The 27,979-nt window shown below is 45.4% G+C and overlaps 1 protein-coding gene across 2 annotated transcripts; it reads left to right on the forward strand.

Annotated features, from left to right (window-relative positions):
- The first annotated feature begins 5,254 nt into the window (after positions 1–5,254).
- Positions 5,255–27,267, forward strand: LOC6549000 (nephrin). Of its 2 annotated transcripts, none has more exons than XM_001975515.3 (12): positions 5,255–5,703; positions 21,245–21,772; positions 21,907–22,077; positions 22,152–22,442; positions 22,623–22,922; positions 23,002–23,292; positions 23,352–23,654; positions 23,724–24,008; positions 24,090–24,371; positions 24,445–25,247; positions 25,320–25,724; positions 25,928–27,267. In XM_001975515.3, exons 1-12 carry the CDS (start codon positions 5,664–5,666, stop codon positions 25,934–25,936), a joined length of 3,708 nt encoding a protein of 1,235 aa, XP_001975551.1. In that variant the 5' UTR covers positions 5,255–5,663; the 3' UTR covers positions 25,937–27,267. The 2 variants fall into 2 exon arrangements, with proteins under 2 accessions (XP_001975551.1, XP_015011680.1); XM_015156194.2 differs by having other exon boundaries at positions 25,341–25,724.
- Positions 27,268–27,979: the final 712 nt, after the last annotated feature.

A 27,979-nucleotide genomic window follows, 5' to 3' on the forward strand; every position in this document is an offset into this window, starting at 1 on the left:
GAGAAAAGCTGGAAAGTAACCCTGCCCCCGCTGCCCCTGCTGACCCCTCCCCGACCCCCTCCACTCAATCCCCGTTGGAGCATTAAAACAAATTCCCAAGTATATTGTTTGAACAAGTCTCGTAGAAAACGTCAAATGTTAAATTGCCAATTTTTTGCCTTCTCTCTGGCTTTCTTCTTTTTTGGCCCTGTATTTTGGCGATGAGTGCGGATGGGGATGTGGATGTGGATGTGGAATTTTCTAGCAGCCGTTGCCATTTCACTTTATTTGCAACAAATTCTAAGTTGCATTTACAATAGGCAGACGAGTGCCGCTCTAAGATGGCGCTGAATGCAACAAAATGTTTTGTTGGTGGGGGGCATTGGGGGGTTAGCCATGCATAAATTGTGTAACTGCTTTCGGCCCTTCCTTTGTTAGCCGTCCAGAGCTTAACGGTTTGCTACTTTTGGGCTTACATTTCATTTTATTTCATTTTATTTCAATTCATTTCCATTCTCCGGCTTCTTGTGTCCTACACGTGCAACATTTATGACGTTTGGCCAGAGAATGTATCCATATCTTTCACAAAAGTCTTTTTTATGATGAAAATTAATATTGCACATATTAAATTTGCCAACTGAATGCAACTGAGTAAAATGTTAGTTGCAAGTCCCCATTCAAGTTGTCAGTGCGTCAAAGCAAAGTAAAAGCTGATTGCTCGAAAAAGGGTAAGAAAAGGCATATTTCTTTTCCCCTCCATTGATTTTAGACAGACGGATGAAAAGGCAAACTTTAAATACGAGATGCATTCGTCAGCTAAATACCTTTACTTGCCCACTGAGGCTTTCAGTTAATTAAATGTTGTACTTACTGTTTTCTACAGCTGCTATGCATACAATATTAACTATAATTGTTACCAAAAGCCAATCAGTTATCATGTTATACTGCTCCGTACTCGATGTTACACCATTTTATTCGGCTGGCATCTTATACTCACAAATATTTGCTTGTGATAAGTGCCCACTTTTGGCCCAACTTTCGCCATCGATACACAGGCAACCTGTGTGATTTTCAGTTTACAGATTGCCATTCGGCTCTTAGTTGTTGCGCATCTATCAAGGATCTCTGTGGTCTGACATCTGGGACCGCCGAGTCGCGAAACCACTTGAAAATGCGCAAAAAAGGGGAAAAAAGGGGCGTAACGAGGACATTCTGGCTTGGAGATACCAGGACACCTTATCAGTGACTGCGGCGTGATTTGCATTTGCATTTCGCTGCTGCTGCTGCTGTTGTTGTTGGGGCTGCGAGGGGATGTCCTTGTTGTTGTCTTTCTCCGGCTCCTCCTGCTTTCCTGTTTTCCTGTTTGGGGTTATGTAGGCACACACACGTCGCCGAAATGCGGATTAAAAGGGATTAAGCATACGCAGCGTGTACCACGTAGGCGGCTTGGTAGTCGGCGGGCTGGCAACACATGTTTAAATTATGCTCAAAATTTGTTTAAAGCCAACTGGGCGCGGTGGTTAGGGGGTTTGTGTTTCTTGCTCGGGTTTTGGCGTAACTGATAAGCGCGCTAAGTCGTGGCGAGTTTTTGGTGGGCATGGGGGGGGGCTTGGGGGTCACATAGGTGAGCCAGGGGGATAATACGCCGGTCTTGACTTAAATCGATGCTAATTTTCGGTTTAATTCAATGGTTTTGTTTACATGTGTTGAAACAACACCAACACAACTCAGCCGCCTGAGTGTGTGTGTGTGTGTGTAATGACATTTTGGCTTTTTGTTGCCTCGCCTGTGTAAATAATGCCTTTATTATTTCGCTTGATATCCACTAACAGCAGATAAAAATGGCAGGGCAACGCAACCACAACAAGCAGCAGGTGTTAAAAATTTCACAATATGATTATGTACATTTTTTGTTTTCGCCTTGTGCCCAGCGATCTGCATTATTTTTTTCCATAATTTTTTCGTCCTGTTCTTCCTGTCTGGCGGTGTGAATTTTTGATGAAATTATGCGTGTACCGAGTTAGGCGTAGCGTAAATAATGCGCTCTTATCAGTGGCAAACATTGGCGCAGGTATTTGAGCCACACAAATTAGCGGAGAGCTGTTGGTTCGGAATTGAAGTGCATTTGAGTATCTTTCGGATTTGGGTTCACTGTGCGTGGAGCTGGAAAATGCTTTTTGCGCAAGAAAAACCTAATTTCATTTATTCTTCGGCGATTTTTGGGTCTTTAAGCCAATTAAGTATTAAAACCTTTTTGCTTGCAAAACATGAATGATTACCTAATTATAAATCACTTATATATCCTGCTACCTTTGCTCTCAAACCAATTGGCTCCTTCGTAATTATAACAAAGTATTTGCAGCCTTATTAATTAGCATATTGATCAGTTAATACCTAACCACAATTCAGGCATTAGTGACTTTATTCTAACTCCAATCGCTTGCCTCTAATGTGTTTTAAGTGCTAGATTATGCAGTATTCCAATATGGGTTCCTTATGTGGGTTGCTTTGGTTTGTTAATCAATTGTAATTAGTTTATCGTACATAGACGTAATTGGGAGCCCAGTTAACCGATGGACGTAGAACAACTCGAGCTTAAGTAACTTTTCCTGGGAAGTCAGTGCCGAAATTGTCTGCCATCTATCTGTACGAAATTCATTGAGGTATAATAACAAAGTCAATGAACACCTTGATGACAGTTAACAAAACCGTAGAATGGCCAAAAGGAAAATGGCAATACGCACACACGCACGTAAGCACAAAATGGCAGAAAAGAAAAGGCAGAAAGATGGCGCAAATTACAGACAAGCTTATTACGCAAAATTTCGCTTAATTAGCAGGCCAAAGGGAGCCGAACAAAAGCGGAAGGGCAAATGGAAAAGCGGGAAAAGTAGGCAACAGTTGCCCCATGGACGGAACAGAACGGAACAGCACAGACGAGAAAAGTGAAAAGAGACAAAGGCTTTGGGGGAAAACTACTTGTATACCACCCTGCACATGGTGGCAGACTTATGGCACCTTTTCCACGGCAAAGCATAATATATGAACTGACCTTAACAACTTGCACAGCGGCACTAACACCAACAGCAACAACAAACGTCAAGGAGGAAGAAGCAACATGTTAGCCGGGTCAAAACGGCGGAGGGTGGGTTTGGTCGGTTCACGGGACGGGGTAAAATTTACTCGGCCAACAGAATATTAAATGCCGCGTGGGAATTCTCGCCGTTTATGGTTGCAGCTGAAATGGGCCAGCTAGGCGAAAAGAGATGGCACGAACGGCTGAGTGAGGGAGATGGTGCGATAGCGACGAGCACGGCCAGTTACGCTTCAGTAATTTCACTTAAGTCATTATGAGCCATTAATAAAGCCAGGCTGTGCACTAGTTGAGCCACCACATTATTCAGCCTGTATCTGTACGCTATATTCTGTCCTTAGCCAGCCCATTTCACACATCAAATGTCGAGAGAATCATAATCATAATCCGTCCTCATGGACGTATGATAATCGGCCTATAAGAGTATCAAACACTTATCATCGGGTACCTTCACTATCTCTAGGTAATACTAATATATTTCCAGTTTCGATCAACCAAATATTAACACAGTAGTATTGCAGTAATAAATCCTGTGCACTGCACTTTCGTAAATGGTTTATAAGAGCTGGCAATTTTTATTAAATAATTGCATAAACCATCTCTGATTGCTCGAAACATGAGGTAGGTATTCGCCCTTGATATATTTCCCTGGCACCTCGATGGCGTAGTACTTTTATTATTCAGATGCACAGGCAAACAAACATATTTGTTGATTCTTTTCCAGCTTGTTTGCTATTTTTTCCACCGATGTCGAGGAGGGGCTATTGCTTTGGCTTCAATTTTTCAGAAACGATTTTTGTTTTCGCATTGAAGTGCATTTTATTGCGATTCATCAGCTGCAAAAGCAAAACTCGAGTGCATTGCGATTTGTGTTGTTCGAGATGTGCGAGGTATTTAATTAATTTGAAAATAAAATCCAGCATGCGAAAATATCATATGGTAGAGATATTCGACCATAAGAGTGCATGTCAATTTCTGTTTGTTACCCCAATCGAAATTCGAATTTCCAAAGTGCGGAACACTGTTCGACTTTAAATGTTTAACTTGTTGATGACCTGTTAACATTTTGTCCAACTGGCAAAGTTTAAGCCGAATTTAATTAAATGTACCCAAAACTGACTGATTTAAGATTGCCTTCTATATATAATATTATTTCTCGACCCCAATCTTAACTGGATTATGAGCTGTTTGAATGTGTTTTCGCACTGCCCCATAACTTTTGATACCGACTCTAAGTAATCCGGAATCTCGGTCAATTCATTTCCTATTACTCAAATATTTCAGCCGGCATAAACTTTTTCTAATTCATCTCATTGCTGGCACTTTCACTTAAGTCGAAAACTTCTAGGATATACATTTTTGTTTTTGCTGGCTGTTCAATGAAGTTTGCGCCGCACACCCGCAGCTCTTGAAATACTTTTACTTTCATAACCAAAAGCCCAACACTCGAGACAACAACAAACACTTCGAAAAAGTTTGAAGCCCACTCTCAAATATTATCTTAAAGTCCAACTTATACGACTCTGCTAAGTCCAGCTCGTATACAAAACTCTTATACCGCTCTTATATGCCCTACCTCTTCTACAATGGATTCAGCTTCGAAAACGGTGCTTATACAGCTCTAATATGTATGCGATTATAATATATTTGGTGGCGCCACTCTTCGAAATCCAATTCAGCCATATACATAACATATGAGGAAATATCCTTATAAGAGTCCTTCTGCAGAATTAGCAGAGTCGCAAACCTCTCTGGCGCCGAAGCAGTGAAAGCTGTGAGAGAAAGGACGATTATTTCACGAAGGATTGGGAAAAACGATGTCGAGTTGGTCTAAAAGATACGAGTGCGGGCTGCAAAAATCCAAATGGTTTTAGATACCAGGCATGTACATAGGCAAATTGTAAAATAAATACAAAAAAAGTCACTGAAGCTGGAAACTGTAATTTTTTTTTAGCTTGACTAAGCAAGTTTGTATTTCTGAAATATTTCGTGATTATTTAATATAAAAAAATATAAGACCGCTTACTTATAAATCGTATGTTTGATCTTATATGTCTGCTCCAGCGGTGACATGAACCTGTTACTATGTTTGTTCTCTAAGTAAAGCTGTATAAGTTCGATGGCAACGTTTTGCAGTGGGTTCCAATGTTCGAGTTCGCTTCAATCTCTTGTGAGCCGCGCTTGGACCTGTCAGCTAAAAGATACAGATACTTTGCGTTTAGTCTTGGTCGGTCTGCGCGTGGTCTCTGTTGACAAACATTGGTGTGGCTCCCCAGTAGCGAGTTTATAGTTCAAAGCTATTGCGCCGAAACATACGAAAATATTACGAGTAACTAAATAAATAAATAAATACTTGATGGATATTTATGGAAGCGCAGACAGTTCGCACATACTGCTAGTGAGAAATAAGTGCTTGAAAAATATGTTCTGCAGAATGCCTTGCAAAGTGCGGCCAAGCCTAGAATTGGCTGGAGCTTGTTATTAACCCGAAAGATACAAAACATAACAGTCTGTAAACAAGTTAAAGTGAGTGAGTGAGTGAGTGTGTCGCAAGCCTACAACAAATTCCAACAATAAAGCAACCTACAAGATGCAGTTTTGGATAACTCTGACATTTGCCGTGCTCTTGGGTGAGTTATCGTCGAATAGTAAAAATTGAAAAATTGAAAACATATGAGCCGCCGCATCCGAGTACGAATCCAAATCCGAATGTAGCTCATAGATGACCGCTTGCAAAATGTCTGCGGCAAAAGTTCATGACATTTTGCGCCCGGGCCAACAAACACAAGCACACAAAAGGAAGATGAGTCTCTTGGAGACGGAGACTCCAGTGGCAGTCGTATCTTTTCATATGAAATGTGCTGTGCGACTTGGAGGGGGATAGCAGCATGGCTTTATGTCTAGATACTCCTTTGTCTGCTTGCTGGCTGCTTGGTTTTTGCCAGCGATTTTTAGTTTGTTTGCCGTTGACATTTAAACACTTGTTTTTTCGCTTACCCAGTCAACGGCAACTGCGGCGGTTGCTGCTGTTGCTGCTGCCTGCGGTTTTTGCCACACAACAAATAGATGTAGAGAATAATTTTCTTGCCACAGCCAAGTGTTGCTTTAACACACGGGTCGCCCACCAAGCGCCACAAGCCCTCCTTTTGGCCATCCAGCCATATAGCCACCCAGTTAGCCAGCTACCAAGCTTTTACATGCAAAAAGTTTTTCGTATAAATTTTTTCACAGTTTCAGTTATTTTCCTCAACAATTTCTGCAGCCTCAACTTTTATTTTTTCCGCCTGCTTCGGCTGCTGTTTATTTGATTTATGCGACATAATTCAGGCGAACTTTGTGGCACACATAATTTAATTTTTGCCATCACTTCGTGGCGGGAAGGAAGTTGCAGAGTGGAAAGGTGAGGAGACCAAGCCGAACCGGACCGGCACTTTAACTGACAAACATTGTTTCCTTTGCTTTTTAATTATTTTTACCTCCACATCTGGGATGACAAAGTTGGCGCTTTTGTCTCGCATAGTTTGAGTTTTATTGTCGGTATTTGTTCATCTGTTAATTGAATACTATTTGCATTTCAAATTTGTATCAAGTTAAAAGTTCCCGTTTCAAATTCGTGCACAAGTCGAGTGTTAATTGTGGAGTGTTAAGAGTCCATGTTGCATTCAACGGCTGCATCTACCCACTGCCTGTATCTGTATCTCTGGTTTCATATGTTTGTTTTATTTAATGCTACATGACGAATTTATTAGTGTGCGTTCAAAATTCTTCATTAGCGTATTGTGAGTTCGGGAAGGAGAAAAGGCAGCGGCGCTACGACAAAGATTCAATGATTGTTTTATGAAGCGAGATTTTATTGTATTTGACCAAAGATATTTTTTTATTCTTTGCTGGTTTGCTAGCTCTACTTAGTATAGAGAAGAGTAGACTATTTATTCGAAAGATCGAGCATTATTATCTTTAATGTTCCAATGCTGCAGGACGAATGTATTATTGGGCATTGAAAATGTTTGATCATCGAGCTGTGAAGTGGCGGTGTGAAAATAGTAAGCGACGCTAAAAATCGAGCACAAATTACAGGAAAAGTGTTCATGTCTAAGCAATAATCATCATTATATAAAATAGTGTTTCTTTAATGGTGCGTGACAACACCAACTAAAGATTTAAGCCGCGCAATTCTTTGAAATGTATTCAAATGGTCTTGCTAAATGAAGAAAATCTTCGCAGAAGTGAGGCACTTGCCACTGAAAGTTTATTGGGCAAACAAGAAATGAAACCCAAAAGATCCCTGACAGCTTAGCAATATCATTGCAAGGAGCCAACTTCCTTGTGGCATTATTAGCACCTGCCACTTGATGAACTTGCATGTACGTGTATACAGAAATGCAGGATACAAATGTGCGCGTCGAAAGTGAATACAGACCAAGCTGCAAAAGGCAAAAGAGCGCCAAGAAACCGCTGGCCAAGGGGCAAAAAATACAAAAATAATAAAATAATAAAAAAGGGAAGCGAAGTTGGCAAGCTGCTAAAAGACGCAACACACCTGCCCGGGCACACTCCAAAAATTTTCATTCACCAACCTACGAAATTAGTTTCATGCCCGCAGATACTCGCATCCACACTGTTTTTTCTCGCTTCTTTTTGTGGCACAACTGGAAAATTGAGGATGTGGCTTGAGGCGCCGGAGGAGAGTGCGGAATCCACAAATCTCTTTTACCCACATTGGGCTTGTAGTCGCCGAGATATCCGTCCATATGTACGCCAGCTTTATAATCCGCAGACGATTTACATAGGCAAATTGAATTAAGGCTGCAAAACCTCGGCAAACAGTGTGGACTTAAAACCCGATTTGGCTTAATGCCGCAGCTAAAATGTGTTAGCACACAACTTTTCAGCATACGAGCACGGGTATAGTAAATCCTTCACCGGCATACTGAATTGCAGTGCATTGAACTTACTTGGGCTTAAGCCCAAGCTAATCGGTTGCCCAACTACTGCCACTCGGCCAGCACATAGTAGCCACTTGCTCTGATTAAAAGCGGCAAAAAGCACGCAGAAGAGTTAAAAAATGAGTGCAAATTATATGACGAACGGGTTATGGGTTGCGTACGAGCACTGTGAGCCGTAAAGAGCATATGATGTTGGTACTAGCCTACATGAGGCAGCTCTTCAGCTTGCTAACTGACCGCATTTGGCTCTGGTCCCAGACAGAACAGAACAGAGCGAGCCGGAGAGCCAATGTGATGCATGTGCTCCATTTGGACGGACTCCGAGCGTCCTTAGGCCCAAGTGCTCACCTTATTACGGGGCTTGCCCTTTCATATTTTGCGCTTTCCAAAGGGGCGGGGAATCGAACGAGAACTCAAGTTGATAAGCAAATGCCTCTTACCAAATAAATCGCTTTGGTTTTAGTTCATACTATGTGCTACCCTTTGATATAGCCCACTCCAGGTAGCGCCCAAAAAAGCAGCACACTTTTGCCACCTCATGCTCGCAGCTTTTTCCCAAGAAAATTGCATTCCTCGCCGGGCTGCGCACCTATATATAGATATACTTATCAGGCTGCATCTGCATCGAAAAGTGCCGCATAATTACAACCCCGTTCGTAACTTCTCATTTGCGAACATCTTTTTCCATCTCGGCCTTTGGCCCTGGATTTCCCCCAACTGCTGGCTCACAAAGTAGCGACCCCAAACACAAAATGCTGGTCATTTGTTTTTATGTAAATACAAAATGTGCTGGCATCTTGCTGTTGCTAAGTTGGCTTATGCACAATTCGCACTCCATAAGCTGAATTCTTCCTGAAGCAGTGTTTATTTTTCGGTTGGTATAAACATTTCTATTTGGGCTGGCACTTTTTGGTCAAAAGCGCAAAACATGTTCCCTATTATTTTTTGTGCCAATTCACTTCCGCCAGCAAACCGAAAATGAGCAACCGAAAAGCAGCAGAAAATGCTCGCAACTTCTTTTCTCCTCCTCTGGCTGGCTGGCTGGTAGAACATTTTCTTTTGTGCAGTAAAAATAAATAAGAGTTTATGAAAATTTGCCAAAGAGCATCAGCGACCAAAAAAAGAAAAAGAACAAAGTGGAGTAGAGTGGAGTGGCTTTTCCTGTTCCATCATCGCCTGAGAACCATTGTAGCCGAAAAGAGCTGAAATGCTAAAAAGCTAAAAAGCTGCCCATTTAAAAGGCGTTGACACTCCCCGCCAATTCGAATGGCCACCCCACCAACCCACCACCCCCCCATGCCACCCGCTGGAAATTCGTGCTAACGAGTTGTCGTTGTTTGCTTTCCTCAGCTGAAGAGTCGGTTCTTCAATAGGCCCATGTCCCCCAAGTAAACCCCACTTTCCCTCCCATCTTTGCGCTAAATTGAACCAATTTTTTTGCTCTTCCTCTGGCTTTTCCTATGTTTTTCCTATGTTTTCCTATGTTTTTGTTTTCTACGAACATATTCTGTTTTATGGCGCTTTTTTTCGCAGTACTTTGCACGTGAAGTGAGTGAAAACTCAGAGCCGTAGAATGCGATTTCCAGCACGAGTGTGAATGCGAATGCGCTTTCAAAGCTCGCCAGCTGTCTATTCATGCGTGCCACACATCGACGGGGTGGTGGGTGGTGGGTGGTGCTGCGTCGGTGGTGCAGAGTGCCACACTTCCCACCATCGTGTCTACACTCTTGGGGAGAAGAGTATACGGATTTCTGCGGATGAGCCGTGCTCAAGTAATTGATATTGTTGTTCCTTACGTTTATGTCGGCTAATAATCGTAGCTTATCATAGCCAATTCGGATTTTAGGGCCAATGGTGATTAGATGTTATGCGTGTGATTATTTGATCGTTTTTCGGCGGCCCTCAGTTTCCTTCAACAAGCTGAATAATTTGCTTTTATTGATATTGGCTCCGTTGCTGAAAAGCTTAAATGGCAAATAAAGTAACAAAATTCCATCAGTTCTCTATTTGTATCTACACTTGTCATTCTAAAAGGCCAAGTTACCTGCTCTGAATAAGATCTGGCAATAGTAGCTAATATTACCCCACATTTCAAGTCGTCTTATATAGTCTTATTTACATTTTTGACACTTTAGCTGCCCTGGCCAATAGAATTTATACTTCCTTACTTGAAGTTCGAATTTTGCCATCTAATAGTATGTGTAGTGCATCACATGCCATTCGTGTATATTGCAAATCATATTTAAGTTGATGTATTCGATACAGTTGATATACTTTTATTTTTATAATTGTTATACTTGTTATTTAGGCACTGGAATAGTGAGGCACGACTTCACCATTATACCGAACTTGTTGTAGTTTTCCTGTGTGTTATTCGGATTGGATACATCGAATGGGTTGATCACTCCATTGTCAGCCACTTTTAGCTTTTCCATCTGACAATACACACAATAACAACTATTCTACTTGTTTGTTGGCTGGTTACAGAAATGGTGCGCCCATTAAAAATTGGATTTCTAATACAGGGGCGTGGCAAATGCAAAACAGCTGACCAGCTCCTGCTAATCTGGGTGATGTAGTGTCACCATGTACTTATTTGGCTTATTTAGCATATCCCAGAGTCTTGGCACTTGGCTTTCCATCGGGAAGTGGGTGTGCGTAGGGTGTCAGTGGCACCTACCACGTCGACGTCTCTTACAAGCTGATGCTCCTCCATCGGCATGGGAACCCCGCCCTCTTGCCAACCAGTCTTGGCCAGGAGATGAGGGAGCTGGGGATGCAGATGGGGATGGGGATGGGGATGGAGCTGGAGATGCAGATGCAGATGGAGCCGAGGTTGCGGTGTCTGGGCCTGTTGGCTGTTTTCTGTTTTCCGCTGGCGAGCTGTTGACTGCCAGCTTGCCACTTCACTCACGGTGGTGCAGGGAGTGGCGGGTGGCGGGTGGTGGGTGGTGCTGGTGGGTTTCCATTGCATTTTCGGTCATTATTCAACGTCATTGCAGCTTGCTGCTGCGGTGGCAGCTTCAATGATGCATAATTTGTAGCGTTATATAAATGCAAACTGTGTTGATATTTTTTATGCTAATTGCATGCAAGTAAAACTTACATACACTCACACAGTCAGCTCCCTGCAATTACACGAGCCCGGCGAAAAAAGAAAGTTGACAGTTAGGTGGCGTCAGCGGCAGGTAGCAAACAAGTTGCAACTGCAACAGCAGCGGCAGCAATTGTTGTCGCTCCTTATGACGCGACAGTAACGAGCAAACAAATATACAAACACATGTGTACAAGTGCATATACGAGTATATACACATGTGCACAGTTAGGTGTTTGTATCTGATATATGCAATTATGCATGACGCGCTCTTTCAGAACTCGAAAAAAACACAGTCGCCTCGGAGCAGGTATAAAAAGATATTGGGTTAAAGATGTATAACGTGCGAAGTTAAAGATTTTCTCCATTGAAACTGTGCGCAGATAACTGCGATTCGCGGCAAATTGCAGGCGAAAGAGCTCATGAGATGGAAGAGCCCTCGATTTAATCTTATATATGTAACTTCCTCTCCACCAAATGCTATGTACAATCTTTAGAAACCCAACGAAGTAGCACACCAACACGCGGTTATTATTATGCGATTACTCATTGCAAAGTGAGGCGCAGCATCCTATTAAATAGGATTAACCATAGAAGTTATTAGCTTACCAGTAAGCACCAAATCAGACCGCTCGTAAACATAACTTCAGGCCTATTTAGACATGACTGTGGCTCATCAAGCCTATACCATCACTATCTCTATAAGAAACTGTAAGACTCTTCTTATGCCAATTGAAATAGATTGACCACCAAAGCGGCCTACTTACCAATTATTGTTATACTACGGATAAGAAGCACATCAAGTTAGCCATAAATTCCCACTTGCCAATCAGCGATTTACGGGGATGAGTAAATAATTGGCAACAACGTCGCCTGGTAATTAATAAAGTTTAGCCTAAGCTGACGTCCAGCGTATTGCCAATGTCATAAAAAGCACTGCCATAAAATGCTAAGCGAATTACATGAAATTACATTGCGAGCTGATGGCTGGCGATGGAGAAAATGCAGCTGAAGCGCTTTCAATAAATTATCAAAGCCGAGTGGGAACCTCGATGGGCAATTGAATATGCGATTTCTATGGTCATTAATCTCGTGCTTCGATACGCCGACTGCTGAACAGCTAACAGCTCCTCCAAACTCGATTGCCAATTTGGCTATGCAAATAGTGGCCCAAGTTGAATGCTCCGTGTTTTGCGACTTGCTTTGCAAGTGCTGCCAATTAACAAGCCCTATGTGTTTGCCTATGTGGGATATGTACGGCTCTATGTCTGCGAATCGATATTTACTCAATTAATTTATAACTTCCGCCAGCAGCAGACAGAGATGGCAGCGATTTTTCATTCATAAAAAAGGCCAGCGAACTGACGAAGCTCCGCTGATGTCGCTGCCTGTCAGCGGCTTTTTCGAGCCAAGTTGCCACAGGAAGCAATCATCGTGCTACAAGTCATATTAACTTACGCTGGGCGCACAAAAAATAAGTATATACCCATCTGGGCATACACATACACGCAGAGGCCCAGAATCACGGCAAAAACAGAAGCAGCAGATGGGAGCTGAGAGTTGGTAACTGGCAACTGGCAACTGGGAGTTGGTAACTGGGAAGATGGGAAGATGGGGTAGGATTTGGACCCGATCCGGTCAGCATATGTTGTCCGGCCAGTTTGCGCATGCGAAAGTTGCACTCGAAACTATCAATGAAGGAGGACCCAGGTCCGCACCGGACCTGTTTTCCCCTCAAAAGAGCCCCCTCTTTGATAGGGGCTACCAGTCGAAATGCGAGCAGGTGCACCACTTACCCACACTGGCAAACATTTCATAATGATGGATGGCCAACACACACACATAGGCGCGTCTAAGCCGGTTTTGTTTTTATTTTTTGTGTTTTCTACTGTTTTCGAGCAGCGTCAGTTGCTTGTATCTTTTGTTTTGTTAGAGTTTTTTCTCTCTTATTATTTCTCGTGTTGCCTCAATTAAACTGCCAGGGACGTGGTCGAAAACCCACAAGAGTGTACGGTAACTCTTGGGCCAAAAAAAAAAAAAACGAAAAAACAGGAGACAAAAAGCAGCGAGATACTCGTGAAAACTGAATTAATAATGGGCCGCGCCAATGTGAGAATTATATCAATTTTCAGTCGCAAATGCCGCGAGTGTAAAGTTCATATTTAGCACTAACGAACTTTTCATGGACTGCCCTCCAAAAGGATGATTGATGGCTTAGATTCCAGTTAATAGAATGACAATAACCGAGAAGCCTTATGCCGCATGAGTGATGAGGGTGTGAGAATACCAAATTGCTGGATTGGACAGGATGTTTTTGTACAGATAACATGGAAAACTCAAAGTATCTGCAGTGAGCGCCTCATATCGGATTAAGCAACTGCTGATGGGATGTGTGGATAGCAAAGATGGAATACAAGTCAACTGCTGATATGCACAGCCACATTTGGGACAATTCCTCCATTCACAACTATTGTGCGCAAGAATTTCGAAGTTTGTCCCAATTTCTGGGGCTCTCAGATCTCCTAACTTAAGTGCTATTACCTATAGCTGGCGGCGCTTTTGATTCGATTTGATTCGGCTTCACGGCGGTGTTAATTTTGACAAATGAACATTTTGGTTGCTGGCCATGTAGAGCATGGAGCATAGGCCAGCTTATCTATAATTTACATGTTCTGACTAAACTGGGACTCCACACAAAGCACCATGTTGCGTTGTCTCTGCTTAATTAAGGCCCACAGAGTTGGCCTTTTGTGATGCCTTTGTCTTGGCCCCAAACTAATCAGCTCGCAGCCATTAATCTGGCCATAGTGTCTTGTTTCGATGCAGCGGTATCTCGATTATCTAACATTCGAGACAGAATTTGTTGGCTGACCAAACGTTGTGCTCCAGCAGTTTTTCAAAACTCCGCCAGACAACTTGAATTTCTGGCTCTTGGGTGACGGTTGACTGGCTGAGTAGTTCTGTATTTATTGTTATATTTTTTTGGGGACGAACCCATTAGGAGGCAAAAGTGCGAATAAAAATGGGCATTAAACATTTGAGTTGTCTTTCAAATGGGTTTCGCTGACAATTGCAGCTTTTTTTAGACTTTGGAGGTTGGCCCGCATTTGTTCACACGCTGCCTACATAAATCTGGAAAAGTTAATGAACGCATCCTTGAAAAAACAAGCATATTTGTACACAGATGTGTGGATAACGCCGACATTTTGCCCGGCAATCAGCCGACCATTAAGTTTTATAAAAACAAATGGGTGAGCACACGGTCGAACTCTCAGTCAATGGCAAAGTTTTCGGCTGCATACATAAATAAAATTAAACAAATGCTAACAAAAACACGAAGAAAAGTTTAAGCCTGCTCCAAAGTGTGCGGGTGGCAAAACAAATGGCACAAAATTCGATCGCCTGTGCGAATTGATTATATTTGCAAAATATTTTTTGAAAAGAGGAAATGCTAATTTTCCCTAAAAAAGCCATCAAACTATGGCATATGCCAACCAAAATCGCCATTTCCGATGTAGTAGGTTATAAAGCTTATAATTTTACGTTTCCATTTGCATAGCTATGAATTCATTTCTCTTGTTCCGTTGCATATGTGTTCTTAAATTTGGGACTTAGCGGCTTGTAGGTGTTATTTTTAATTTTGTAACATGTTCAAGCGTTCAATAGAATGCTGCTTTTTGTATTTTTAGCTGGCATTTACATAGTTATGAATCTGCTTTGTGGGTTTCCGTTCGAACAGCGCACTGAATTTTTAATGAACATTTTTTTAGAGGTTTCATAATGCTGATAGCGCTGACTAAACTAATTTTGCCTCACAAACAAAGTTCAGAGCTTCCATAAAAACGGCAAAAATATGTTGTTTGACCTTTTGGCGAGACAGGCCCGACCAGCCAAGTCAACTCAGCCAGTGTACCGCTCGGGGCCCAGACATTATAATTATGCAGCTGCCACATGCACGGCGCATGGAGTCGAGGGGCATGTTGCTCGGAGTGCAATCGACTCCGGTACTTGGCATTTGAGCCAAGCGACAAGTGCAGCCGTCGTCGATCGCCGACGTTGGCCAATTCAGTGCGGCATTAAACTAAGCCGTTTCCAAGCCAAGAAAGCACTCACAGCCAGGTGCGTGCCTTGGGTTCGCAAATGCCCAGACCAAGACACAGACACGGCCAGATCCGACTTGGCCATACTGCTCCAGCTAAATTTAAATTCAGTTTAATATGCGCCGCGAACTGAGAGGCAAAGCCCACGTCTTTTGTGGTCTTTGTAAGCCATTCATATGGCGGTTACCATTCATAAGCCCGTAGTTTCTTTCATATGTGTGCCTGTGCCAGCTAAACCTGTGCCAGTATTATACCTATATCTGCTTTACCTGTTCACAGCACGTAGGTTGTGTCGACGGCTCTCTTAGTTAGTTTTGCCCCTCTTGAACTGGTTTCGGCTTTGATTTCTTTATGAGTCTATTGCTGGACCGTTTTTTACTACCTCTGGCCAGCGGGATTTTGTTTGTTCAAATAGCCGCTCGTCGACTGGGAGACTCACAGTCCCCAGAGTGTGGAAAACTTTTGCAGGATATTGGGGAGAGGAGCGAAAAATTAATTTTCCATGGACGCAAAAGTTTAACCATTTGCAGAAATCACCACACCGAGTTTTACGATTCTACTAATAATATTTTCTTGCATATCTGGGGAAAAGACCGCGCCCTGACTTTCCCTTTCATCCCATTTCCTCCAACTAAATTATTTGATACTAAGATGCTAGGTTGAAGGGGGGATTTTATGATTTTCAATTTATGACTAATAAAATTCGTATACATTTTTTGTCTGCTGTATCAGCTTTGTGGGTGTTCAAAATCTTCTAGCCCACGCAAATGTCCGTTGACAAAACTGGTTGGACGGTTGGATTGACAACCGGAGTGGCTTACAGTCATAAAATCATCAAATCTATTACTGTGCTCCCTATGTTTTTATTAGAGTCGACATCGGGAAAAATAGATTTTTATTCCGCCCGCCTCACCGAATGGGTTTAATATCCACAAAGGCTTTTTAGTATTTAATTCGTTCTGTTTCCTTGTTTATTGATGGCCTAAAAATAGGGGATATATGGTTTTTACTAAAGCCTGTTTTTGTGCGGACAGCAAACACTTTAATTCCACGTTCTAGCTCACATTCCTGCCAAATTCCCTTACTATAAATTCAGATATTCGCATCCAATCTGACCAGCCCCCAAAATACTTTCAATTTCGCATGGAAAAAAGTTTACTGTTGCGGTCTTGCAGCAATTTTCAAAAATATTCGGCGGCATAGCCGGAAAAATAGTTGACACAACCGAGGGGTGGGGGCAACATTTCTTTACTAATTAACCAAAGATGAAAGCCCCGAAACGGGAGGGTCTTCACTCGAGTGTCGGGGTCACAGCTCCATCGACAGCTCCATCGACATCCCCCAGTTGGTGTTCATCTGAAATGCTCATGAAGCAGAAAATAATTAATGTTAATGCCTTCAAATGGAAATGGCATCGGTGTGGCCTCTTGGACGCTCTAATTTGTGCGGACCGCAGAGTTCATAGCAAATTAGTTGATTAGTTTAACGTCGATGGGGCCGAATGGGTCCGAATGGGTCCGAATTGCCGGCTCTTGGCTTTTGATATTGGCCAGACCGGGTCGCATTTGTTCGGCTGCAAATTTTATAATTCAATCAGTGCTCAACACACACTGAGCAGCCAGACAGAGACTTGGTAATGCGGCAATTTGAGATCGGGATGCTGCGGCGGAGGGGCACAGCAATAAACAAACATTTCGAGGTCGTTAAGGCTCCTTGATCCCCATTCCCATACCCACCCACCATCAGCATGGCCATCACACTCACACTCTCGATTCGCGTGATTCAAATGCGTTTTATTGTGAATTTATTAAGCGTGCCCAAGGCGCACATTAAGTGTCTGGTCGTCGGTTGACACTCCGGTGAGGGTATGCGGGTTGCCGGCGATGATTAAGGCGGTTCTGGTTCTGGTTCTGGGTCAGCAATAAACTTGGCCATAAGCGGAGGCTCCAAGCCACCGAAATTTGGGGTTGCAGTTACCCATGGAAGGCAGCGGGAAGAGCATTTCCTTTTTGAGATTAAGATCTTTCGACCAAATTCATCCTAAATTTTTGGGACTGGCCTGCTGTAGGTTCTCCCAGTTCTTCGTCACAATTTCAATAAAACTCTCTCCAACCAACTGGCTTATATCACCATGAGGACAGACTGAAATCCCAGCGCAGTCGGAGTGGCTAAAACCGCTTAAGTGGCGGCTGAAAATCGGATAGGCTCACATTTTAGCCAAGTCGCACTGCCTTCGCAACTCAGCCCACAGCACATGTGGAAAATAATTGTTATGGCCGCATAGCCGAAATCCTTTCCCTTGCCATTTAAAACAATTTGAAACACTTTGCCGGCGCTTAACATGGCTGACAACAAATTTGACACACTAAGCCGCTTTAATCAATATAATAAAAGACATTTGTTCACTTGCCAAGCAGTCAGCCAAGCAGCGAAAGGAAAAAAATTGGTTAACAGGCGCAGATAAAGTACACAAAAGGCAAACAAAAAATTTAATTAAATTTATAACGCAAAGCCGCAAAACCCAGAGAGGAGATTTATGTGCCCGTTAATTTTGTCAAAGCGAGTAGATGCCGGCTAAGTGTCCTGCCGGCTAAAAGGAGTGTGCACACATAACCATGCCGCCACCACCAACACGACGACAACAACAGCACCAACAACAACCACTGCCATGAGAGGGCCAAAAGCAACAGCAAGCGAACGAGAAAAAACCTCACCGGATTTCCTGTGATATGCCACAATATTTTCCATTAACGCGCTGGAGTTACCAGAAACTGGCAGCGAATAAACTGGAAACTGGTCTCGATAAGGAAAGCGAGTGAGCACAGGAAAAAAGGAGCGAAAGAGGAAAAACAAAGGGCCAAATGTGCGTTGGTCCAGGCCACTTCACTTAACTCCGGACTCCGCCTAGCTGGTCCCTCGACTCACAGCCTCCCAGCCTCTCAAACCCACCAGCTCACCAGCTCACCCTCTGCGACAGTTGCCGGCTTTGTATGAGTTAATGACTTGTAGATAGTTTAACTTACAAAGCAGCCAGCAGGCCATCTAGGCCCGCTGCTCAAGTCGATGGCCAACACGAATGGCAGTGGGCTAAGCGGGCTAAAACGGGCCGGGACCTTCGAGTGCGATTGGATTGCGTTGCGTTGCGTTGCGTTGGCCATTAGTGCGACATCCGGCGTTGCGCTTCGCTTGGCTTTGCCACACGTAACCACTCACGATAGAGATGCGCTAAACTCCGTGGGAGTTTAGCTGTTGGGTCTTTGTTAACTGAACTAATAGGGGAAAAAGCCAAAAAATATTTTTAACTGTGCCAATTGGCAGTGCCCATTTCGAACAGAGTTCTGTGCAGGGGAAAATGAAGGCCAGCCGCAACTTGGAAGTAACTCAGGCATCTCTGGGTCCTGCGTCCTGCGTCCTGCCAGGAGCTCCGGAGCTCGAAAACTATTAGCAGGCTTTTGAGGCCAATGCAGGCCAGCACACTCACTTAGCTTGCGGCCAGGAATCGACTTTGGCATAGGCTCAGCCGCAGGCACATAGGCAAATCCGTAGGGGAAGTGCTCCTTCGCAACCTCATATCGGCATCATCATCATCGTCGTCATCATCGAGTATGGAGCGTACGCTTTGCGGTCAAGCAGTTAGTTTAGTTTGCGTACAATTTGTGGGACCAGTTGACAATTACAGCTGCCCCTGGGTGCCCAAACTTCCCGGCGACTTGGCCACTAACCACTGGCCAGAACGACGGATGGCTGCTTGGTTGGTTTGGAAACCCATGAATGAAATGCTAAACCGGTTGGGCCTTTCGGCCTGCTGCTCATCTTTCATTTACTTTGCACTTACTTCACTCAGTCGAGTGTGTGTTTCGCAGTCTTTCCTTCTTCGCTTCCTACTGTCACACTTCAAGGATTTCTTTGTTGGCCATCCTGGCCTGCATATGTGTGACAATTACCCTCTATACCTCTATACCCTCTGTGTTTCCTTGTGCCAGCGGGGTGGCTTTCCTGCCGCCGCGTCCCGCCGCGTCTCGCCGCTCTCTTGGCCATAAGCCCACAGTGTCGTAGCCATAAAACCATCTACCATATACCATCTACCCGTCTTCCTCCCGTAATGACACTAAATGAGTTGTATGCAAGTTGCAGCGGGCTGGGTCTCAGTTTTCTCAGTTTTCTCTGTTTTTGTCGTCATTGTCAGTGCAAAAACCTGTCAAGTTGCGCTGTTTTTTGTTGCCTCTTTTTTGTATTTTGTATTTTTTACTTTTTTTCTTTTGGTTAATTGCCGCAGGAAATGTTCTGGCAGTGGCGAGTTGGTCAACTGTCGCTTGGCTTAATTGCTTGAACTTTAACCGGCTGAAATGGCAGCGAATGCAAATGGAGGCAATGGAGGCGCCCTCAATAGCGAATGACTAACTTTGCCACTGGGTGGGTGGGCTGGCCACATTTCCGTTCCGACCGAATTCATATCCGCTCTTCTCTTTCAAGACCATCTTGTCCGCTGTCTTCCCAGACAAATAATCAATTAATCCACCGACGGAGTCCGCGACAGAAACGTTTGTTTTGTTTATTTGCCCAACGATTTGTGGCCACGATTCACGCAGCGCACAGTGGCACCGAAACCAGTTTAATTGAGCAATGTTCGCTGAAATAAATTAATTATAAATTAAACTTGTTTCGACTTGTGCGGGGAATTAAGAATGTTATTCGAGATTTTCGCTTGATAAATGGCCAATTCATTAGTCGAATCTGGGCATGGCATTATCCATCGCAGTCAAGGCGACAGTTGTCTTTAGCTGGTAATTTATAAGAGCTCTCGATCGGCAAATGATTAATCGCGCATTATTTGCCAGCAGGTTATTATATACTCCCATCTGTATAATCTCCCATTTAATTGCCCGATCGCAGCAGCTCCAAAATGGAACTTTCTCCGGCACCCACACAACACTTACGTTCCCATTTCCCACCGAACCCGCGACAGTGTGCGTGAGTTGTCAATGCTTTTATGTAGCTATGTAGATTGCCCTAATGCTGATTAGGTCGACGACATATAGACAAACACACATGCTCGTATATACAATACGTATACCCCGTGTGAGTAGGCCGCTCAATTTGGTATCGAACGTGGCCCGCTCGTTTTTCCTAAGACATTTTAATGCTAATGAGCCGCAAGCTGTAGACCTACTTTGGCCTAGGTGTGGGCCGTTTCAGCGTCAAACAGCCTGGCGCAGAACGGCACAGACCCATGGACGTGGACGGACAGCTAGATATACATCCCGTGTCTCAATGACAGCCTGAGAGTGGAGCTCCCTGCCCGGCTGCCATGTGAGCGGAAAGGAAACAACTCGATTCGAATCGAATCGAACTGAAATCGAACTGAAATCGGAGGGGGAAGCAAAGAAGTTGTACCAAATTAGTGCGATGTGACTGAGCGACGTCGTCGGGGCTTACGCTTAAGTAATGTGTGTTTTATGTGTGGGCCGTAAAACTGGGCAGCCGTGGCCATCCGACTCCGACTCCGCATCCGACTGCGACTCCGACTCCGACTCTGACTTCGATTCCGATTGAAACTGCGGGCCCTGTCAGGTCGACATCCACGTCGATTCGATGCCAATTGAACTGTTCCCATTGCCGATGCACTTGGCAAACTACGTGCGCAAATGTCGAACGTGCCGATTAACCATGCGAATTTCCTTTCCATCTCGTTTGCCTTTACACCGAGAAAAAGTAGTTACATTTACCCACCCACTAAATAATAGAGCCTGCTTCTGTGGTATATGATAATAAAGTTGCCTATTTAAAAGTAGATTCTTACTGACATTAGTAATTAATGAAATTTTTATAATATTTTTGCTTAAAGCTAGCTTAAATGTACTTTACAGAGCTTAGATTTTAGGGCATCTTTACAACTGAAAAATTTTAAATTTCATTTAACATTACAATGTGAAAAAGTGGTACAAAAAACCTTGAGCAGATGAACTTAGAACTATTATTTAATAGTAATGTGTAATGTAGTAATGTGCAATGTATTTTGCTCTCTGTACAGCCACCACCATCTGCCACGTAATGGCCGCAGTTGCTGCTCCAGCTCCGGCCGCCCAGGTGGCAGCGCCAGCTGTGCAAAAGTTTCACCTGACGCCCCACGATCTGCAGATACTGGAGGGCACCGACACCCTCCTGCGCTGCGAGGTGTCCAACCGAGCGGGAAAAGTCCAGTGGACCAAGGATGGCTTTGCGCTGGGATTCTCGGCGGTGATTCCCGGATTCCCACGCTACTCGGTGCTGGTGGACGCCAAGCAGAATGCCTACAACCTGCAGATCAAGAACGCCACGCTGGAGGACGACGCCGAGTACCAGTGCCAGGTGGGACCGGCTGCTGGGAATCCGGCCATTCGTGCCAATGCCAAGTTGAGCATAGTGGCGGCTCCGAGTAGCATTGTCATCGAGGGCTATGCCCGGAACGCTCGCGTGGAGGTGGAGGAGCGCCAGAATCTTACGCTGCACTGCATCGCCGAGAACGCGAATCCGGCGGCGGAGATTGTTTGGTTCCAGGGCGAGGTTCCAGTTTCGACAGGTGCGTTCCAGTCATGTGCTCTATAGTAACCATAACCTAGCTTGCCTACATAAAAGCCAAGTATTAACAGTCATTCAAGCTTCTAATTAATGTCAATTGATGACCAACTTTGTGGCTCTTTTCTCGCCGTGTAGCGCCCATTGTGACGGTGAATCAAACCGCCCCAAAGCGCTTCACAACCAGCTCCACCCTGCAACTGCAGCCGCGCGCCGAAGACGACTACAAGGAGTTCTCCTGCGAGGCGCGCCACAAGGCTCTGCCCCCCGATGTACCGATGCGCGCCCAGGTGCAGCTCTCCGTGCTCTGTAAGTGCCTGCCGGCTGGTGCTTTGTGTGTGCCGGCGGAGTTGCTAATCGAGTGTCCCTTGACCAACCCACAGATCCGCCCGGCGCTCCGTTCTTCGAGGGCTACAGCCAGGGTGAGCCACTGCATCGCGGCCAGGAAGTGCAAGTAGCCTGCCGCAGCCGCGGCGGCAATCCCCCGGCCCAACTGACTTGGTACCGGAATGGCGTGGCCATCAGTTCGCCACAGCGCACCTCGGGCCGCCTGTCGGAGAACGTCTACAAGTTCACCGCCGCCGCCGAGGACAATGGCGCTAATCTGGTCTGCGAGGCCACAAATCTGCTGGCGACAACTCCCCTGCGCGCCGAACTCAATCTGACTGTTTTGTGTAAGTTTTTTATTTACTTTTACTGGGATTATCCGGAGCACAAACGTAGTTAGATGTACAGCACATATGCATTAAAGGTCCGGGCCCAATGGGCATAATTTATCATGCTTAAGATATAAGGAGAAGATATTGGAGAAGATACAACGATATGTTTAATGTTTAATATTCTTTCTGGTGCAGATGCGCCCAAGGATGTGTATCTGAGCGGCGCCAACCAGGCCAAGGTCGGCGATTCCGTGCAACTGAGCTGCGTGACAGCGCCCTCGAATCCCCAGGCCCGGATCAGCTGGTCCATAAACGGCAGACCGCTGGACAATAGCACCTACAAGACCACCAGCAGCACCGACGGCGGCTGGGTGAGCAGTTCCAACATCAGCCTGACCATCGACACCCAGAGCAGGACCTTCATTGCCGTTTGCCACGCCCTCAACACGGAACTCACGCAGAATGTGGTGGGATCACACACCGTGAATGTGCTTTGTAAGTGCTCGAGGACTGACTGCAGATCTTATCCGTAATTAAATTATAATTTCACTATGGTTGCTCCCTCCCCTTGCAGACCCCCCTTCGCCACCCCTGCTGACGGGCTATAACGATGGTGACATCCTTATCTCCGGATCAATTTTGAAACTGCAGTGCAGCTCTGCTGGCGGCAATCCGCCACCGACTTTGCAGTGGTACAAGAACGACAAGATCATTAATGCTCCCTCCAAGCTGGTGGACAGTAAGATCACCTCCGAGCTCTCGCTTCTGGTGAACGCCTCTGACAACAATGCCATCTACAAGTGCAAGGTGCAGAATGCAGCTATTGACATACCGCTCTTCGCCACCAAAACGCTGGGAGTTCATTGTAAGTAGAGCTGAGCTTTCAATGGGAATACCAACTTATAGGGCTGTTTGCCATCTCAGTTCCGCCCGAAACGGTCAAGATCAGCGTGGTGCCCAAGAATCTGGTGCCGGGCATTCGGGCCAAGCTGATCTGCGACTCCAGCTCCAGCAATCCGCCGGCGAAGATCAGCTGGTGGAAGGATGGCATTCCCGTCGAGGGTCTTAGCTTGGCCAACAGGCCCGGCCTCTGGGGCGGCTCGGTGTCCACGCTGGAGATGTACGTTAACATAACCCAGGACCTGGATGGCATTGTCTATACCTGCCAGAGTCACAACGAGGTGCTGCAGCGCAGTGTCCACGAAACCATCAGCCTGGATATACTTTGTAAGTAAAGCGGGAGTTTGTTTTCCGTTGGAGGTCAACTAACCGCACCCTGACCCTAAATCCCCCCAGATCCACCCAAGTTCGAGACGCCGCAGAGCACCACCTTCGTGGGCGTGGAGGGAGCGCCGTTCCATGTGGAGCTGCTGGCCAGCGGAAACCCCATGGTCATTAGCTATACCTGGACCAAGGACGGCCTGCCCATTAGCAGCAACAGTCTGAGCGGCCAGCGCTTGATCTCCGACGGACCTCGTCTCAATATCAGTCGCCTCAGTCGCAATGATGCGGGTGTCTACATCTGCGAGGCGCTCAATAGCCAGGGCACCGCGCTGCTGGAGATCCAGGTGGCCGTGGAATGTGAGTACTAACTTGGCCATAAAGGTGACCCCCAAAACTGGAGCTGACTCTCTTTGTCTTTGTCATCTCCCCAATCCACAGATGCCCCCACAATTACGGCGGTCAGCGAGGGTCGCAGCTTTGTGGCCGGCGAACCGGCGGTCTTGGCCTGCCACATCCAGGCCCGCCCGCTAGAGGCCGCTCACGTGCGCTGGTCCCGCGACGGCTACGATCTGGCCACGCGCACCATTTCCAGTTTCGAAAATGGCACCGCCCTGCTGCAGATCGCCAGTGTGGAGCGCAGCGACATTGGCAACTTCACCTGCATTGTGGACAACCAAAGAGGAGCTCCCGCCGCGCAAAACGTGCTTCTGGTGGTGCAAAGTAAGTGGTTTTACCAAAACAACAAAAGCCTGGCTTACTAATTATTGAGTATTGTTCGTTTTGAACCTTTTAGCCGCTCCTGAAATTGACCACTCACCCGCCTTCACCCGCTACGCCGCCCGCTTGGGAGTGCGTGCCCAGCTGATCTGCAGATCCCTGGCCTCGCCGCAGCCCAGCTTCATCTGGCGGCGCCATGGCAAGGATCTCAAGATGCAGCGGCGCAACAAGTTCAAGAGTGCGGAACGCCAGGTGGACGCCCTGAACTTTGAGTCAGCGCTGCTGATCGAGAACACTTCGCCGGATGACTATGGCCAGTACGAGTGCGTGGTGCGAAATGCTCTGGGACAGGCGAGTACCACCCTGGAGTTCAGTAAGCCCTCCCGCCCGGATGCGCCACAGCAGCTGAGGGTGGGCAACGTCAGTGATACGGGCGTGGATCTGAATTGGACGCCCGGCTTCGATGGCGGCATGCAGACCTATTTCCGGCTGCGCCTCAAACAGCACGGCGAGGATAAGTACAAATACGTGGACGCCAAACCCGGACACCAGAATATATCCCTTGATGGCCTGAAGCCGGGAGCCACGTACTACTTCTCCGTGATGGCGGCCAATGAAGCGGGCGGCAGTAAGTTCATGCCCGACATCAAGTTGACCCTCAGCAAGGGCTCCCAGCCGCATTCGGCGGAGTACACCGAAAAAGACGAGCTGCCCAATGTGATGATCATTGGAATCACGTCCGCAGCCATGGTGCTCTTGGTTCTGAATGCTGCACTGGTGGCCTGGTTCGTCATCCGACGGCAGAACAAGTCCCAGAGCGAAGCGGAGCCCAGCAACGATGATGTGTACTCCAAGGACGACAGTCAGTCGGTTTACAAGGTAAGAGATGCGCTTGGAGATTAACCCACTAATCAGAGCTAACCAAGTGCATTCCGACATATTCCTAACCAGCTGCCCATCACTGCTTTGCAGGCGGATGTCCAGAAGAAGGCAGCCGCCTCCACGTATCTCGTGGAGAACGTGGACATCATCCAGTCGACGGCGTATCCGCCCAAATACCAGGAGAGCTCCATGTGCACCCCGCCGTATCCGCTCTGCAATCCGGACTTCACCCGCACCCTGCCGAATCCCAAGCGGCACAGTCAGCGGAACAGTGCCACGGGCATGATCGAGGGCATGCAGATGCGCTCCAAGGACGATCACATGCTGATCTCCAACGGACTGTACATACCATCACCGTCGCCCGCCTCCTCGCTGGTGATCAAGGGTAGCTACATATCCTCGCCCTCGCCAGCGCCGCCAGCAGATGGATCCTACTTCAACATGAGCGACAAATACATGTCCTATCCGCCGGTGGTAAGTTGAGAAACCAACTCCTCATTTTTGGCATAATTAATACGAGATACGAGTATCTCGAAATGTGTGCTGCTGCCCAAGATGATCCAAATCAATCTCGAGATCTTCCACTCCCCCTAATTAACAGCTTGTTAGAAACAGTCTGTATTTATCGCATTTCTAACAACCCCCCCACCTGCCCGCTTCTTTCTTCTCATCCGCAGACTTACTAAGCCGAGCTGAGCGTCAATGACAGCTAGAAGTACCCAACCCAGCCAAATCCAGCTAGACTGATTGACATACATCATTCATAATCACCATCGGAAACGAGAAACAAGAAACAAGAAACACGAAACACGAAACACACACAGAACTTGACTGTCATTTCGTTAGGATTGGTGTCGTTGGTTGGTGGCCGTTGCTGTTGGTTTTATTGAATGTTTTACTTTTATTTTATGCTTGTAATTATTACTATATGACGTTGATTATTACGGAGCGCAAATGGAGAAACCATGTTGAGTGTGTTTTCAGAAAAGACATTTGCATGCGGCGCTCGAAGGCTGTGATAAGTACCTGTGCCCAAAGCTCCGCAGACGCTGGCTGATGGAAGCACGCAGGCCAAACGTTTGCCACAAGACCAATCCAATCGAGGGGGGGCAGAGGGGCCCGGAATATTGGATATTGGTCTGGCCACGGGGCAGGTGCGCAACCCGTTCTACAGAAATGCCTGCCCTCCACCCACTTTTAGTCGACCACAACCTGAACCCGAACATCGGCAGAAGCAGCAGCATTTTGGTGGACACCACAAAAAAAAGAAAGAGAAAAACAAAAACAAAAGCGAAATATTAACAAACAAAAACAAAAGAATATGAACGAACAACAGAACACTCTCAAATATTAATTCGTAGTAAGGTCATCGATATTAAGTAGTAGGAATTACGCATTTTAGCATTTAGCATTTAGCATAAATATATGGCGAGTCAGTCGAGGCGTGGCTCATTCTCATTAGCAGTTGTTCATGTTTAAGCTATAGGACATACCAATATTTATCAACATACGTACTAAAAGCATAAACATAAATGAATATACATAAATGTACACACAACAGGCCGAAAAGCGTAAGCGTTTGAACGGACCGATTCGAAATCACCAAAACGAAATAGCGACTTCAATTATATATATAAAAATATTTTTAAGTGTGACTTTTGCTAGAGCTAGGGATCGAGACGTAAAGTATATTCAAGATACATATTTACAGCATTCAGCGACGTTCTTTTTATCATGCATGACAATAATTATATACATGGTAAAGAAGTTGATGCAAGCACGCGAGAGCGCCAAAAATTATGCTATAGAAATCTATAAATACAAATTCCGTAAAGTGTTAATTATAAATTAGACTCCGAGCGCACTTGCATTTGCAGTTGCATTTGGATTTGGATAGAGTATGTGTGTAAAAAGAAGTTCATTGAATAAAGTAATTATTTATATGTAATACCTAAAACAATTAATGCAAGAAGCGCTAAAAATACAGAAAAAAAGACAAATTTTTGTATCTTCGAACAAAAACGTATTTGAATAAAATTACAAATTTTTCAAATTAAAGTGTGCCTTTTTCTCAGTTACAAGAGCAGGGGACATGATAATCAACTTAATTATGCCTTGGAACCATTTCACTTTGATGTACATAAGCCCTATAATGATGTAACCAAATGCCATTTCTTCGTGCCCCCGCAGAATCTCCCCGAAGATTCAAGTGTCCAGTGTCATCAATCAGTGCGCTGACTTCAGTCATCAGTCTTCGCTCTTCGTTTTTCGCTCTTAGCGCCCCCGAGGCTTTCTTCTGGTGGGCGTGGCCACTTGCACCTTAAACGCCGCCTAATTGATTCCATTTTTCGGGGCCAGACAAAGTGGCGGCATTTTTAGAGGAAGTTTTATTAATTAATAGCCAAGGCTCGCGGCCTCATTAATGGAACGCCTAATAATACAAATTTTCAATGCCTGAAAGACGAAATTAGCGGATTGCGGGCAATCGGCTTTCACAGCCCGCAGAGTTCTGTGGACCTGACAGGTGGTCCATGGTGGAAACTATGTATAGCAGTGCTCACATTAAATGGGAAATGTTTACTGGAACTCCAGTGGAGGTCAATAGAACTGAAACTGCCATTTATATTGCTACATTTTGCTGACTGGCAGTGATTTGATTTTAATTAATGTTGAATTTTGCCCAATTCGGTTTTGCTCTCAAACTCTGTGCTTTCGATGTTTCACTTTGC

This window comes from Drosophila erecta, unplaced genomic scaffold (genome assembly GCF_003286155.1).
Source record: "Drosophila erecta strain 14021-0224.00,06,07 unplaced genomic scaffold, DereRS2 tig00000092-arrow-pilon, whole genome shotgun sequence".
Classification (NCBI taxonomy): domain Eukaryota; kingdom Metazoa; phylum Arthropoda; class Insecta; order Diptera; family Drosophilidae; genus Drosophila; species Drosophila erecta.

Coding starts and splice junctions, on each gene's coding strand:
- LOC6549000 (XM_001975515.3), top strand. CDS start 5,664: ATGCAGTTTTGGATAACTCTGACATTTGCCGTGCTCTTGG. Junction 21,773..21,906: donor CGAGGTTCCAGTTTCGACAG/GTGCGTTCCAGT, acceptor CTCGCCGTGTAG/CGCCCATTGTGACGGTGAAT. Junction 23,655..23,723: donor CATCAGCCTGGATATACTTT/GTAAGTAAAGCG, acceptor AAATCCCCCCAG/ATCCACCCAAGTTCGAGACG.